At 50.8% G+C, this 15243-nt stretch overlaps 2 protein-coding genes across 7 annotated transcripts in view; one reads left to right on the plus strand and one right to left on the minus strand.

Annotated features, from left to right (window-relative positions):
* ADCK3 (aarF domain containing kinase 3) overlaps positions 1–5186 on the plus strand; it is a 24769-nt gene extending 19583 nt beyond the window's left edge. The window contains exons 6-14 of the mRNA XM_010852940.1: positions 608–760; positions 872–1012; positions 1507–1588; positions 1678–1771; positions 2020–2161; positions 2389–2496; positions 2632–2697; positions 3135–3221; positions 4062–5186. Of these exons, the coding sequence (XP_010851242.1) occupies positions 608–760; positions 872–1012; positions 1507–1588; positions 1678–1771; positions 2020–2161; positions 2389–2496; positions 2632–2697; positions 3135–3221; positions 4062–4349 (1161 nt within the window). The 3' untranslated portion in view covers positions 4350–5186. The remainder of the gene's footprint in view (positions 1–607; positions 761–871; positions 1013–1506; positions 1589–1677; positions 1772–2019; positions 2162–2388; positions 2497–2631; positions 2698–3134; positions 3222–4061) is intronic.
* Positions 5187–6096: 910 nt separating this feature from the next.
* Positions 6097–15243, minus strand: part of CDC42BPA (CDC42 binding protein kinase alpha (DMPK-like)) — a 298104-nt gene continuing 288957 nt past the window's right edge. For all 6 annotated transcript variants that reach the window (XM_010852881.1, XM_010852884.1, XM_010852883.1 and 3 more), the window contains 3 exons: positions 13586–13703; positions 11174–11331; positions 6097–10532 (listed from right to left, as the gene is read on the minus strand). In XM_010852881.1, the coding sequence (XP_010851183.1) occupies positions 10401–10532; positions 11174–11331; positions 13586–13703 (408 nt within the window). In that variant the 3' untranslated portion in view covers positions 6097–10400. The remainder of the gene's footprint in view (positions 10533–11173; positions 11332–13585; positions 13704–15243) is intronic.

The following is a 15243-nucleotide window of genomic DNA, read 5'->3' on the forward strand; positions in this document are numbered from 1 at the left end:
GGTGGGGGGGTGCAGTGTGGGGTAGGGAGCAGAGGGAGGGTGTGTGTTTCGGCCCCACTGGGGATGAGTAGGGAGGGAGGTTTTCTGCTCACTGGCTTCTCTTGTTTTGCGTCCTTGCTGTTAACCAACCTGGGATGTTTAAAAAACAGAGTCTTAAATAAGAGCCCCCGGTTGTTGTTCTTTGGCTTCTTCTGAGTGTTCTGGCATATCCAAAATTCCTGGCATCTCAAAAATTGGTGAGAGTCAGGCTGATGGACCGAGGGTGCTGTGGGGGAGCTCATGGGCTGCAGTGGCGTGACATCGGGGCATGCCGGGTGTGGCCCAGGGAAGGAAGGCTGGGGAGGACGCTGTGGCTGAGCAGGAGGCGGGCTCGGTGTAGTGCTGAGAGTGGAGCCTGAATGCAGGGGAGCCTCAGGCCTTCTGATGGGGGCCCCCGGGCGGAGCAGCTGAGAGGCTGGTGTCCTGAGTGGGAGCAAAGCCAGTTCCCCTCAAGCAGGAGGAACCTGAGGCTGGGCCTGTGCCTTGGCTTCTCTGAACCGGGGTTCAGTGTATGGAAGGGTGGAGCAGCACTGGGCCTCCTCTGAGGAGGCTGCACTGGGCAGGGTGATGGAGGTGGCCTGTGCACCCTCCTTCCGAGAGGTCAGCGTTCTGCTGTCTGCTCTGCTGCCTTCCAGACGACGCCTTCATCAACCCCCATCTGGCCAAGATCTTCGATCGGGTCAGGCAGAGTGCGGACTTCATGCCGCTGAAGCAGATGATGGTGAGGTCGGGGCTTCTTGGCTGGGGCGCGGCAGCCCTGTGGGTGGGGATGGGGGGCTCCGCAGGGTGTCCCCAGCTGTGCTCACAGCCCCTCCCTGGCCTCTCTCTCCAGAAAACTCTCAACAACGACCTGGGCCCCAACTGGCGGGACAAGCTGGAGTACTTCGAGGAGCGGCCCTTCGCAGCCGCCTCCATCGGGCAGGTGCACCTGGCCCGCTTGAAGGGGGGCCGCGAGGTGGCCATGAAGATCCAGGTAGGCGCCCAGGGGCGTGCTCATGTCTTCGGGAGCTGCTCAGGGCAGAGCCGGGGCCTGCGGTGTGGGGGCCTCTGCACCCACATGCCCTGTGTGTACCTGCGCCCGGGGCAGAGTGCGTGTCTCATCGCCTCTGTCCCTAACACCAGATCAGCACTGGGTGCGGAGAAGTATTTGCGGAGTGACTGGGAAGGATAATAGCCTCCCAGCAAGCTTGGTTTGAGCGGGGTGGGGACAGGGGGCAAGTGATGGTCTGCCTGGGGGCCTGAGCTGGAGGGGTGGGGCGGCTGTTTCTGTATGGGCGTGGGGGTGCGGCAGGTGGAGTGCAAGAGGGTCATGGTGGGCTCGGGGCTTACAGCAGCATCGTGGGGTCTTGGCTCTGCCCTGAAGGTGTGGGGTCTGGGAGAGACACAGCTGGGAAGCTGATGGGCGGCAGGAGGGTGGGGCCCGCAGGGCTGTGCTCTGAGTGCCCGGTGCCCCCATGCTCCCTGCAGTACCCTGGCGTGGCCCAGAGCATCAACAGTGACGTCAACAACCTCATGACTGTGCTGAACATGAGCAACATGCTTCCGGAAGGTCTGAGGCTGCTGCTGGGCAGGGCAGGCGTGGGGGTGGGGTGCTGACGCGGGAGCCCCTGGCCACCGACAGCCTGCTCCCCTGCCCAGGCCTGTTCCCTGAGCACCTGATCGACGTGCTGCGGCGGGAGCTGGCCCTCGAGTGCGACTACCAGCGGGAGGCCGCTTGCGCCCGCAGGTTCAGGTGCGTCTCCAGCCTCGGGCCCGCGCCCGCTGCTCCCGCTGCGGGGACAGAAGAGGTGGCTCTTTGGCCCTCCGGCTCCGAGGGGCGGAAGACCGTGGTTGGGGCCTGGGGTCAGAGCCCCGTCCCCCACCAGCTGGAGGCAGGGCCCTCAGCCCGGAGGCTTCAGCCCCTCGCTGTCCTGCATGTCATCTCCAGGGTGGGCGTGGGAGGATCAGGGTGAACAGGGTGTGACCTCTCGACCCTGCCAGGGAGCTACTGAAGGACCACCCCTTCTTCTACGTGCCCGAGATCGTGGACGAGCTCTGCAGCCCCCACGTGCTGACCACGGAGCTGGTGTCCGGCTTCCCCCTGGACCAGGCCGAGGGGCTGAGCCAGGAGATCCGAAACGAGGTGTGTCACTTGGGGACCCTGGAGTCCCCAGCACTCCCTGTGGGGGGTGGGACAAGAGCGCTTCGTCGTCCCCCCACCCGGCGATATACCTGGAATCAAAGTTGGCTGTGGGCGGGAGGTGGGATGGGGTGGGTGATGAGAGGAAAGCAGGGGTCAGGCTTCCAGATCCAGGTCTAGTGGGGGCCAGGCAGCCTGGCGTGGTGTGACTGGACCCACTCGGCCCCCAGATCTGCTACAACATCCTGGTACTGTGCCTGCGGGAGCTGTTCGAATTCCAGTTCATGCAGACAGACCCCAACTGGTCCAACTTCTTTTATGACCCTGAGCTGCACAAGGTGAGCACCCGGGGGCTCCCACAGGGACCCTGAGCTCCGCTGGACCAGGCTCCGAGATCTGGGGGTCTCAGCCCCCCGTTGCCCTGTCCCTCTACCCCATTGAGGCAAACCTTCCCCGGTATCGCCCATCCCCAGGTGGCTCTTCTGGACTTCGGGGCAACTCGGGAATTTGACAGATCCTTCACCGACCTCTACATCCAGGTAGAGGGGAGGTGGGGGGCTGGCCTTGGCCGGTGATCTTCTGGGGCTTGGAGGGAGGGTGGACTCCTATCCTGATGTCCCTGTCTGTCCCCGGTGTTTGGTGACAGTGGAGGAGGTCACAGCCGCCTCAGGTGCAGAGGAAAGTAAAAGTCAGTTGTGTATGACTTTGCGAGGCCATGGACTGTAGCCCCCCAGGCTCCTCTGTCCATGGGATTCTCTGGGTGAGAATACTAGAGTGGGTAGCCATTCCCTTCTCCAGGGGATCTTCCCAACTCAGGGACTGAACCGCAGGCAGATCCTTTACTGTCTGAGCCACCAGGGAAGCCCAAGTAAAGGGTCAAAGTGGATGTGCTGGCATGTGGGGGGAGGGGCTGGTGCCAGCCCCCTGGACCCCCAGGATCTCCTCTCTACGTGCCACCCATGGTGCCTCTGTCCAGATCATCAGGGCTGCTGCTAACCAGGACAGGGAGGCTGTACTGAAGAAATCCATAGAGATGAAGTTCCTTACCGGCTATGAGGTCAAGGTGAGCTCTCTTGACTCTGGAGGTGCACCAGGCCTGCTGAGCCACATGCAGCCCCCGGGCCCACTTTGGTGTTTGTGGGAAGGCTGGGACGTGGACTGCTTTCCCTGTGAAATCTGAAGGGTATCTCAGTTTGTAAGTGGATGGAATCAGAGCTGGTAGGGCAGGTCGGGCAGGCCCTCCCCCAGCCGGTGGGCCGAGGTCCTCAGAATACCAGGGCTGGTCATGAAGCCCTTGTGTCCCACCCCAGCCCACGTCGAGATCCTAGTCATTGGGCTCGTCGCGGGCGCTCAGGGCCTGGGCGAGCAGGTGGGATGGCAAAGCCCAGCCCCCACTTCCTGTGGCCTCACTGGGGGAGGGGTGAGGGGCACGCTGGAAGAGATCTTAGTAGCCCCTTAAATGAAGGGGTGACCGTCTTGGTGTCCTGTCGCCAGATAGCAGCACTCTCCTCTCCCGACAGTGGGGAAGGGCGCAGACCTCCTGGTGGTCTCGGGTCTACCACCTACAAGGAGTGCAGAGGCTCAGCTCAGCTCAGGCCTGTGGCTCTTTCGAGATTGACAGGTGTTTTATAAAACCTCTGGATTTGAGTGCCCTCAGGCTGGGTCACACCTGGCGTTCTGCCACAGACCTGCCAAGCTCCCTTTCTTCTTACCTGGAAGAAAGGTCACACATTAAGTGGTTTGAGTTCATGCCCCCACTTACCATGATTCAATCTGGGTGAAGCACTCACTACCCGCCCTGCCCTCAGGGAGTGCTCAGTCTAGCCCCTGGGGGGGTGTGTGTGGGAGGAGCCCTGGGCTTGAAGCCCCCAGGCTCTTCAGTCTCCCCTCCGTCTTCCTCCAGGCCATGGAAGACGCCCACTTAGATGCCATCCTCATCCTGGGGGAGGCCTTTGCCTCGGAGGAGCCCTTTGACTTTGGGACCCAGAGCACCACCGAGAAGATCCACAACCTGATCCCCATCATGCTGAAGCACCGGCTCGTCCCGCCGCCGGAGGAGACCTACTCCCTGCACAGGAAGATGGGCGGCTCCTTCCTCATCTGCTCCAAGCTGAAGGCCCGGTTCCCCTGCAAGGCCATGTTCGAGGAGGCCTACAGCAACTACTGCAGGAGGCAGGCCGAGCAGCAGTAGCAGGACCCTCCGGCCTCGGTCCTTGAGCCGCTGAAACTAGTAGGAAGCTGGTGGTGCCCGCTCTGCATTTAAACTTCGCCCGGTGGGAGAGGGTGGCCGGGCTGATGGGGGGATGCTGCTCGGAGCCCGTTGCCCGCGCTTATACACGGTTTTCTTGCTAAGTGGCTGTGTGGTGAGAGGAGCAAGGATGAAAATGCAGCCCCACTACTGTCTGTCAGAATCTGCTTATTGTTTAGTAATCCTCTGAAATGACTCTCGATAAAAAGACAATTTTATTTCCTCTTCCTTTTTGTAACAGGGGTTTTTTGCTAATGTGAACGTTAGCCAGAAGATAAGAGTTCTTCCTTTGAATCCTGCCACCAAAAACAAAAACAAAACACCAAAACCAGAAAAGCCTTTTTGGATTTTATTGAATGTGTAATATCAGGTTTGTGTGTGTGTGTGTTTCTAGAATGAGATTTGTATTTTTTGTCTTTTCCTCTCCGGCCTGGATCTAGAAGTGCTGAGCTGAGCAGTGCCAACAAGTACTACTTTGCCAAGCCAGGTCCACCCACACTTGCACTCTGGCTGGTTGCTAGAGGCTTTCTTGAGAACCAGAGGTTTCCAGAGAACTGCCGCCTCCTATGGGGAGGACAGGAGCCACAGAAGGAGAGAGGGCCACACGCGCTGTCCCTGGGCTCCAAGACTGGTGTGCGGGGGGGCGGGCCGGGGCCTTGATGTGCACATATCACCTGCTTGGACCCAAGGGGTCATTTCAGGCTGTGTTAATATTCGTACAATTCTTGTAATTGTCTGATTTACTTGTTTCAATTAAAAAAACAAAACAAAACAAAAAAACCCTAGCATTCTGGCATTAATTATTTCACTTGCAAAGGCTTCTAAGCTCATGGTGATGAGCCCGAGGTCAGTGCCACACCCTTTCCTGCCTCAGATGCTTCTGCAAGGTTTGGCCCTGTTCCCACCACGAGGCTCTTGGTACCTGAACCCAGAAGGCTTAGCCCATATTCATCATCAGAGAAAGATGGCAGAGCTGAGTCAGAGCAGGAGACTAGTCTTGCAAAGCCGAAAGTATTTCTTCACTGGTCCTTTACAGACGTTTGCCAACCTATGCACAACTACTGCCTCTAAAGCGTGGTTTCAAACAGTGAACCAACAGGTAACAGAAATGTCCATTACATGCGAAATGGAATGGGGAGGGGTCTTGGAATAATTATTTAGCTGCAGCCAATTTAAGATCTCCTTTGTTAAGACCACCCAGGCTTCCTGAGTGTCCTCAGCTCTGACGTTCTAACTCAAGCACAAGTTGTGGGCCGTGTCTGCTGCTGCTCTGCAGGTAGGAGATGGACGAGCAAGCAGTCGCCGCGTTCAGTCGGCGGTGGCACGGGTCGGGAAGTCTGGTTGGGGAAGGGGGGGCAGGCCTCGTGTGGTGGGCTCCCTTGTGGCAAGCGCACACAGGCAGGGCAGCCCACAAATGCACAGGCAAAGCCTGGCCTTGCAGACTGGGCACCAGGGACGTTCTGACCAGAGAGGGGAGCCAAAAGCCTCAAGAGAGTCAAACACTGTTCTCACCTGAGCTATGGAAGGAACTAAAAAAAGTCCCAGATTATCCCCATCCTTCCAGTAACGAGGAAGCTGGCTGAGGCGGGAGACAGGCAGAAATCGGGGTTCAGAGAGATGAAGAGTCAGTCACCTTTTCGTCATTCCTCAGACTTCTTAATCAGGGGAAAAAAGACAAAATACTCAGTTCTAACAGTTCCCTGTTTTATTGCAATACATCAGAGTCTGGTTAATATTAAGTGATACCAACATAAAATATCGGTGAGGAGTCCTGTTACATTTTTGACTGTCCCACCTTAAATATTTCTGTGCAAAAGAATCCACACCATTGTTTGGTAGCAGAGAATCTCCTTATAAAGTTCCCTAAGACACTGAGGGGGTAAAACCAAACAAAATAAAGAGTGATCAGAGGCCAAAGCAGTTATCTTTTCCCCTTCCATACACACTTATTTGTCAGCATTATATTCTAAACAAAAAAATGATTACACCCAGGCCATGCAAAACTGTACAATAATATTACAATGAGAAAAAAACCCTAAAAAATTTATAAAATAAATGATATTACACTATCAAATAAAAAGGCAGGTCATTTTGTTTTCATGAAATTTCAAGGCTGATTTGTTTTCATCAATTTCCCCCCATAAATGAAATGGTTTGTGTGTGTAACGGTCGTCCCTGTGAAGGGAGAGGAGCGCCTGGCCTGCCGACCAGCGCTGAGACTTGAGGCAGAGCTCCAGCTGAAGCGAGGGCCCCTTAGGAGCAGGGCTCTGCAGAGAACGCTGGACTTGTCATAATGAAGTCATAACAGGGAAAGAGGTTTTTAAGATGGGCCCAGTGAAATGCCATGTGGCTTATCTAATGAATGCAGGGGCTGGGCCAGCGAGAGGAGGGGAGTGGGGGGCCCGGTCACTTCCCAATTGTGCCCAGCAGACTGGAGCAGTGGTGAGGCCTGGCCGCTGCTGAGAACGCCCCTCTGTCCAGAGAGCGGATGCTGAGCTTGACAGGGCTCCGCTGAGCTGGGAGAACACAGAGCTTGTGACAAAGGCCAGTAAACAGCCCTGTTCTACCTGGGGGGTCAGGGATGTCTGCCAACCTCTACTCTGGCTTTTCTTTAACGATACCTGAGAGTCCGTAGAAATGCAACTGGTCTTTCACAGAAGTAGATGTGGCCACTAAGAAACAAAATGACATGACTCTAACCATATGGAAGGCAGAGGGAGGCTGAGAACCAGCTGGGGAATGACAGATTGTTGCTGTAAACAAAACAGGGATTTCAGATTCTTCCCTGAAGCTTGGGTACAAGCTCTGCTTGGAAAATGAAATAGATGGGCCCTTTTTAGTTGTGTTTCACAGCCTTAAAACTATGCTCCTTCAGAAAGCAGATGAAATCTCTAAGTGTGGGTGTGTGTGCAGATACATAACTAAAAAAGTTGCTTCAGCATCGTTTGACAAGGAGGAAGGCTTCTGTTTTTGGCAAAAAGAAATATATATATATATATATGTGTGTGTGTGTATATGTATATATGTAATTTTATACACCCAAAGCACATAGCAAGATTAAAGTAGAATTCAAGAGTAGACAACAAATTGGCTGAATATAGATAGCACCAAATATCAACACATCTAGACTACGCCAGAAATGCCTCTTATTTTTCCTTTCTACTGAGAAATAAGTTCTTGCTTCCACATACGTTTCTTTGAATGTCCTGCATGAAAACAAAGGATGAATTCAGACAGCAACATCACATCTGTTCCGTAATCTTTGTTACTGATCCATTTCAGTGATCACTGTTTTTTCTCTAGAATCCATTCCCCATTTCCCAAATCATTCTTTTCAAGAAGCTTCTGAAGGTAACTGCTTCATATTGGAGAATGGGGATAAACCCAGTTGAATGATCACTATCTTGGGAAAATATCTCCCAGATTACCACCCTTGGCAGTGTTTCTCCCCCAAGGCTCCTCCTATTGAATACGAATCACATTTGGGACTGCTCTTTTGCTACTGCTAAGACCATTTCAGATTACTGGAGTATAATCTACTGGGTTAGTATTACACTTCCCAGTGAGCCCGACAGCCAGGACAAGCCCTTTATCTGCCCTGTTGGGGGGCTACAGGGTATGACTCACTATACTGGTGACCAGACTTCAGGTATGATTATTATTTTGATCCTAAAAGCATCTGAAAGAAATAAGCACCTATAGGCAACAGAAACTTAGTTGTCAAAGCTATAAACTAATGGCTTAGTGTGGAGTCCAGTGAATCTCAGCTGGATCTGCCTCTGCTCAGAGGAGAAAAGGCGGGCAGGAAGAGGTGAGGGGAAAGGAAAGAAGAGGGTGGGAAGGTCTGAAGGGGAGTGGGCCACAGACGCTCAGCAGCCGGCTGGCAGGTTCCGTCTCCTCCTGGGAAGTGCCAAACGTAAGGAGTGACTGGAGTCATGGCAGTAACCAGACTCAACGTCTGACTCTTGAAATCTAAACGCACAAAAGTATTTCCACCTAACACTTCTCTTCCAAAAGCAAAGGATTTAGAAGGTTAGAATTGTGCAGTCATTTATGCCCATCCAAGTTAAACATAAATCTGAGCAAGCGCCAAGTTCAGGATGTTTAAATGCCAAACCTGTTATTATTTTAAAATTCTCTACTGTAATATTTCACAATATAATGCCCACACAGGACCCTTTCTTCCCTCCCTGAACTCAGTGACCTGCTCCTGAGAGTGGCATCCTCTGGGAATAGTCCAGCTCCCTGTGGCCTGCGGTGGGAAGCGGAAGAGCTGCGGCGGGTGTGTGTGTGCGCGCGCGTGTGCAGGTGGTGGTGGGCGGGTAAGACGACAGTGCTTACACACCAAGATGCGGACAAGCAATGGCAGGAACGGTCTTCTATTTCAGCTGAATTTTAAAGACAGCAGAAAATTTGTTGGTACTTCTCAGGGAAATTTAGATAAAAAGTAAGAGAGAGGCAGATTCTCTATATGACCGTCAGATATTTTTATTTCTATCTTTCTCTACTCATGTGCTTAACTGGTGTAATGACTCTGGAGAAAGAAATTCCTGATTCTGCATCTCTTTCCTTATGGCAATTAAAACAGCAGGAATCCAAATGGATATGGGACTAACACAATATAGCTAGGAGGGAGGCAAAGCTTACCCGCTCAGGAAGGCCACGCTGGGCTGACTTCCTGTGTGCGGCAGGGATGAGCTGTCCGCTTCCTACTCCGTGTGGGAAAGAGTATTTGGTTAAGGCTGTTCAAGTCCTTGCCTTTGAGGTTTTACATTATTTGGTAATTAACCCCCTTTCCCAGGCTTATCTGAGGATGCTGACACCCCCTCAAAACAGCTCCCTCTCTGAAGAGAAGCTGGCTCAGCTGGGGGCATAGGCCTCACTGCAAGGGGGGAGCAGACCAGCCAAGGGAAAAAAGCACTCTGCTGAACCTGTTTATGGCCATTCCTTGTGTCCTTTCAGATGGAAGGGATCCAGAAGGTGACAAAACTGCGTTTCTACATTCATCTGCAGAAGATACCAAAACATAATAACAGATGAGAAGTGTGGTTCAAATTCTACTGCTAGAAATAGAAATGTCTTGGATAGAAGTAAATCTGCCTTTTAATGATGCTGCTGAAGAGGCTTTAAATGTTACAAGTCTGGTTCCCAGTATACACTCCAAACCGATGAAACCAAAGCCTCGGAGCATCTCCTAAAGCTCGCAGGTGCCGCGTCCAGTGTGAGAGACGCAGGTTCCCCCACCCAGCGTGAGAGCTGGCGGTAAGGGGATGCTTGCTCCTCCCGCCCTCCCTCTTTACACGTCAGTGCCAGGCCTTTCTACCCTTTCATTTTTTAGGTGGAAAACAGACAGGAAATAACACAGTTCTTTAAATTAAATGATCTTTCATATATGCATCCATTTTTTTGTTGAATACAAGATGCTTCTTTTTACTATATACATTCAGTACTTAACCTCTACATTTGTGTATTTATTTAAACTCTGTTTTGTAGTAAAATATGCATTGTTTTAGTGATAAGGGATTTACTGGCAACGATCAGGTCGACATTCACTGTGGTGCTGAAGGGGCTTGGCGCGCGCCCGGGACCCACTGGCGAGCCCCACGTGCTGTCTCAGGGCTACATGAGACTCTACTGTGAAAACAATGTCTGTCTAATCTTATTCTTATCACTTACATGTGTGGAATCTGTCTACTTAAGCTACCTTTTTAGGGGAAGGGTGAAATAGAAAGCAACGCTAAGTGTATGAAATGAAATCAGTATTCATCTAAGCTGCTCAATGAAAGTCTGCCTTTATGGTTGTTGCTGTTAAGTCGAAGGGGGCGTGGATGAAGGTCCTAGAGGCAGAATTCCCGAACCCCCGCCCTGCTACTGCAGTCGGCCCTGGCATCTTCAGGCAGAGGTTGGGGAAGAGATGACAGTGAGAGGAGGGGGGCAGTGGAGGGGAGCCCAGAGTGTCTGAGCGTGGAGGCTGCTCACGGTCCCAGCTCCCGCTCACGGGTCCCAGCTCCCGCGGTCTGTGCTCTCCAGAGATAGGCTCTTGGTCTTCCGGGGCGACACTGGGCTGGGAGGACTGCTCAGGTTGGAACTGTTGGAAGCCGTGGAATGCCGCGGAGAATCAGAGTCCTGGGAGGCCAGAGGAAGACATCAGGGAGCAGCAGAGGGTCAGGAGGGGTTCAGGCCACCACGGGTCCTCTCCAGCCACCCTGGCCAATGACTGGACATGACTTTTCTACAACCCATTTGCCAATGCAGGAGACATAAGAGACTTGGGTTTGCTCCCTGGGTTTGCTCCTCCTCCCTGGGGAAGATCCCCTGGAGGAGGGCATGGCAACCCCCTCCAGTACTCTTGCCTGGAGAATTTCATGGACAGAGGACCCTGGCAGGGTATGGTATATAGGGTGACAGAGAGTTGGACACGACTGAAGCGACTTAGCATGCATGCATAACTTCTTTACTGTGGGTAGAAAGCACCTTTTCTGAGCTGAGTAAGAGGCACAGAATACAACAAATTCTCCAAGTCCTTTCTGCAGGTCTTTGGGAATGTAGGCTATTTTCATACGAAAGCTAGAAGTCTGAACACCTCCAGGGTAACTGCAGCTCGCAACCCAAGTGACTGGCTCTGCCACCCCTGCTGGAACATGTGGCTGATTCCTGCTGCGGTCCAGGCGGCAGAATGGCTTCAAGAAATACATCCACCTGTCTGGTTCAAGGACCTCTCCAGTGAACCCCGTTCTCAGGTGGAGCTGCTCCCCACAGGCACTCACCTCTCCGTCATAGTCCCGTGCTGGGGCGTCACTTCCCTGGTCCATGCCTCCCGAAGACAGCGAGCCCTCCGATGGGGAGGGCATGGGCTGCCGCTTTGCACTGTAGCTGCCTCCAGAGAATTCTCTCTTTAACGCACTGCCATTCTGTGCAGATGACCCTACAGCAGACGGTTCAGGTAAAACTTTACACATGTAGAAGGGGACAACCCTCTAGACAGTAAACAGACAGTGAGGTGAGGAGCCCTCCTTCCTGCTTAAAGCAAACTGATGGACAGTGAGTCCGGCTACACTGAAGGCCACCCTGTGGCCCAGCCACCGGGGCTGCTGGATGAGTGGGCAGCACTTGCCAGGCCGCCAGGTCCTGCTCTCACTGGCTGTGCCCGGGCTGCCCTGCTTGCTAGGCGATTCCGCAGAATCAATGCCTCAAGTCTCCACCCACGTGCTACTGTCTCAGTGAGTCTTTCCTGCTCCCTGGGGCTCCTACAGTACTTCTCATCACGTCTTTCATAGCATCTGGACATTAGGTTGGAATTATGTGCCTGCCATTCTTTTAATGGATGGTCCTTGCCTCTGGAGGCCCCTGACAAGAACGGGGGAAGGAGCAGATGTTCAAAGCACACATGCTGAACGATGAAGTCTAGGAGAACCGATCTCAGAGAAATGAAGACCATGCCACCTGATGATGCAGAGCTGTCACTTAGCTTCTAGAGAATTTTCATTAAAGACACAAAGGAACGTAACAGAAGCATTTTCATTCCACAGGGCAAAACACCCCAGATAAAAAACAAGGTGTGTTTCTTTAAATTCACCCTCTGCTTTGATTTTAGAGTTGGGACACATCAAAAGAGGATTGGCAACCACCCAGAGGAGGAAAGGGGATGACCAGAAAATTCTCAGAAATATTGGGGTACTGTTAGCACCTATATATGTTCAACTGTTAGCACTCCCTACTGTTTTTTAGTTTTTAACCTAAACATGTTTTAATTCTGTTGAGCTTCAATATTAGGATCACCATTCAAGAAAGACTGAGGCTGTGTTGAGGCTTTAGCACAACTACAAGGTATTGATGGTTTCGAGTTCCTGCTGGTTTAACAAATCCCTAAAATTGAGTTATGTTACATTCAGGATTCAATGAAATGTCAAGAGGTGACTGGTCAAAGGATATGTACTTAATGATCACCCACATTCAGATGTCTTCATAGACTGCACAGGAGCCTGCCTGCTGAAGCCCTGTCCTTGGTGATCTGACAGCTTCCTTCCAGTTTCTTTCCTGAGCCCCTCAAATGTGTCACCATAATCTACTTACTGCAGAAGTTACCAGTGCTGGTGTACACTGCATATTATACTATGGAGCTTTAAAAATACCAGTGCCTGGGCCCCTGACCAACAGTCCCAGACCAACAAAAGCAGAGTTCCCAACTTAACTTTTAAAAAGCCCTTCTGATGATTCTAGAATGCATCTCAGGTTGAGAACCACTGACTGAGCCTCACTCCCTAGGAGATGTGCTCCCTCCCAACACTCCATCCTGTTTCTAGAGGTGTCTGTCGCTAGACATGTGCTGATTTTCATTTGTTGATGTGTTTCTTTGGATAGGCACTCTTTACTTTTTCGTTGCTGATCTTCTCTGTTTTAGATTATAACCTAATTGAAGGCATAAATAATTTTTTTAAGATTTCTCTTCCAATTCCACACCTAGTATAGTCCTCAATTTAACAAAAAGCCATAATGTGGAGTTACTGTTTTAAAAATTTTGTCATTCTGAATAAAAAACCCAAACCACCATAGAGTTCTCCTGCTCTGCTTACTAACCTGTGTGACCTTAAGCAAGTTATCTTGTCGGAGTTTCAGTTTTCTTCATTTGTAAATAAGAAAATGAATTCTACCTTATGGGGGTCTTGTGGGAACTGAGCTCTCAATACACAGAGAATAAAATGTCAGAAGGACGGTGTCTGACGGGGCTGCCTAGTGCTTAGTACGTTCTTCCTGGGCTCCTTTCCTCCATCCTAGTGATCATTTATAGAACCTCACCTCTGTGATTTACACTTTTTAAGTTTGGGAAAATTCCTTTCAGAGAAAAATTACACTCAAACAACCCCAATCTTAAAAAACTGAGATGGGCTGTTTTGACTGAACAGCAAAGGGGACAATCTGAAAACTGTGGTCCTAGGCAGGGTCTCTTCCCCAATGTTCTAAATGGTGATTTGGGAGGTTGGGCACTTATCACGTTTTGTAGTATTACCTGTCTGGCTCCCAGATGGACTGTGACCTCTAGAGGGACCCCATGACAACTTCTGTAACACCTGCACTTAAGGCGTTACCCAGCCAGCTTGGAGACACTGACACCTGGTGATGCGTGAGTGCATGGCTGCCGCTTTGCTCTGGATGTGTCTCCTGCAGCCCAGGCTACTTACTTGCTGATAGGCCACTGCTGGCGCTCATGGAGCGACCGGGTTCAGGGCGGGATTTGGTGATAGACGGAATACTGACGGAGCCACTGAATGCTGTCCGACTTTCCTGAGGCCGAGGGTTCTAAGATCAAAAGAGAAAGAAAAATTCTTCATCCAGAGAGAAACTGATTTTCGACAGAGAGGTCTATTTTTCACCCTAATCTCAAGAAATAAAGTTGTTTAGTCTATAGTGATACAGAACACAAAACAAATTATATAATACCTCCCACCCACAAAGGTGCTAAAGCCTTAACAGAAATAGACCTCAGGCCAATCAAACGTAAGTGCTTATCCTTATACTCACCGAAATACTTATCAGTAAATAAGAATTTTCTGTTGTTGTGAGAACAGTAAGTGAAAGTTATATGGTTAGAAGTGACAATGAAACGCAGAATTACATGGACATCTGCAGATAACTGAAGCAAAGGTTTTACTGTCTGACATTTTTATTTCCTTAGGAAAACTCAAAAGCTGACTCAGCCTGTTGAGAAGAGAGTCGCTTAAAAGCATGTTCTTCTCAAGTACTCCTTCTACTGTTCTGACACCAAAGGTGCCACTCGCACGTTCCCATTCTGGTCACAGGCAGCCTCCCCGCCTCACGGACAAAGCAGCGCGAGTCCTAACCATGGCGTCCGCGACCATCGCGGCCTGCGTGAGGCGATTTAACTTGGGAACGCTGGGGGGAAAGTTCTCCATCTAATACTGAATGATTCTGGGGCCCAATGTAGGAGAATGAGCTACGGAATGCTTTGAAAGGTACAGACACCTAGACAGGTGGGGTGCAGGTTCAGCCTTCTGAACGGCTCCTCCATGGCCCCAAACTTTTCAGACCAGAAGGGGTGTTGGGGCTGGCTGGTACCTGAGAGAAGGTTACGACAACACAATTAATGCAGGGCCCAAGCTAGCAATCAGGAAAACATGCGCTAATATATGTCTTGAAAAACTCCAACTCATACAGTTTAAAGAATCACACATTGAAAGTTGGCAGGCTGGCTGCCTTCAAATACCACCACTGCCATTTTGGTTCATATATCAAAGTTGCAAAGTCCATGTAATTCTTATTGTGTTATTTGTTTAAAGCAAATGCTTTACCTTTTTTTTTTTCTCTAACAAAATAAAAAATTTAAAATGGAAACAGTCAGTGCTAGCATTTCAACATCCACTCACGGGAGCCACCCTGTGAGGTGCCAGTGACATGCTTACGATGCAGCAGAGGAAAGCTCAAGAGAGACAGGGTATCAGTTGCAACCTTTCCACTTTTATTGTTTCTGCTATGAACCTTAAGGTACCTTGTTATTGTCCTTTTCTATAAAACAAACCTACTCTAGGAAAAATGGCAAAAATGAAGGCCTATAAAAATACCAGTGGTTTAGTAACACTGAATATTGAGGTACTAAAAGAATGACACACAGAAGGTGTGCTCTGGAAACATTTTAAAAACGCAAATCCAACAGTTTTGTCATTCATCCAGCTGAAGTTCAACTTCAGTATAAAGTAACATGAAACTTAATCTGATGGTCCTTTCACAAATATGCTTAAAATTAGGGCAAAATGTCCACTAATAGTCGTGTTTCTCTTTATAGATGACTAACTTAAGTAACATTTCCACCATCTTTTATATC

Source organism: Bison bison, unplaced genomic scaffold (genome assembly GCF_000754665.1).
Source record: "Bison bison bison isolate TAMUID 2011002044 unplaced genomic scaffold, Bison_UMD1.0 scf7180017864317, whole genome shotgun sequence".
Classification (NCBI taxonomy): domain Eukaryota; kingdom Metazoa; phylum Chordata; class Mammalia; order Artiodactyla; family Bovidae; genus Bison; species Bison bison.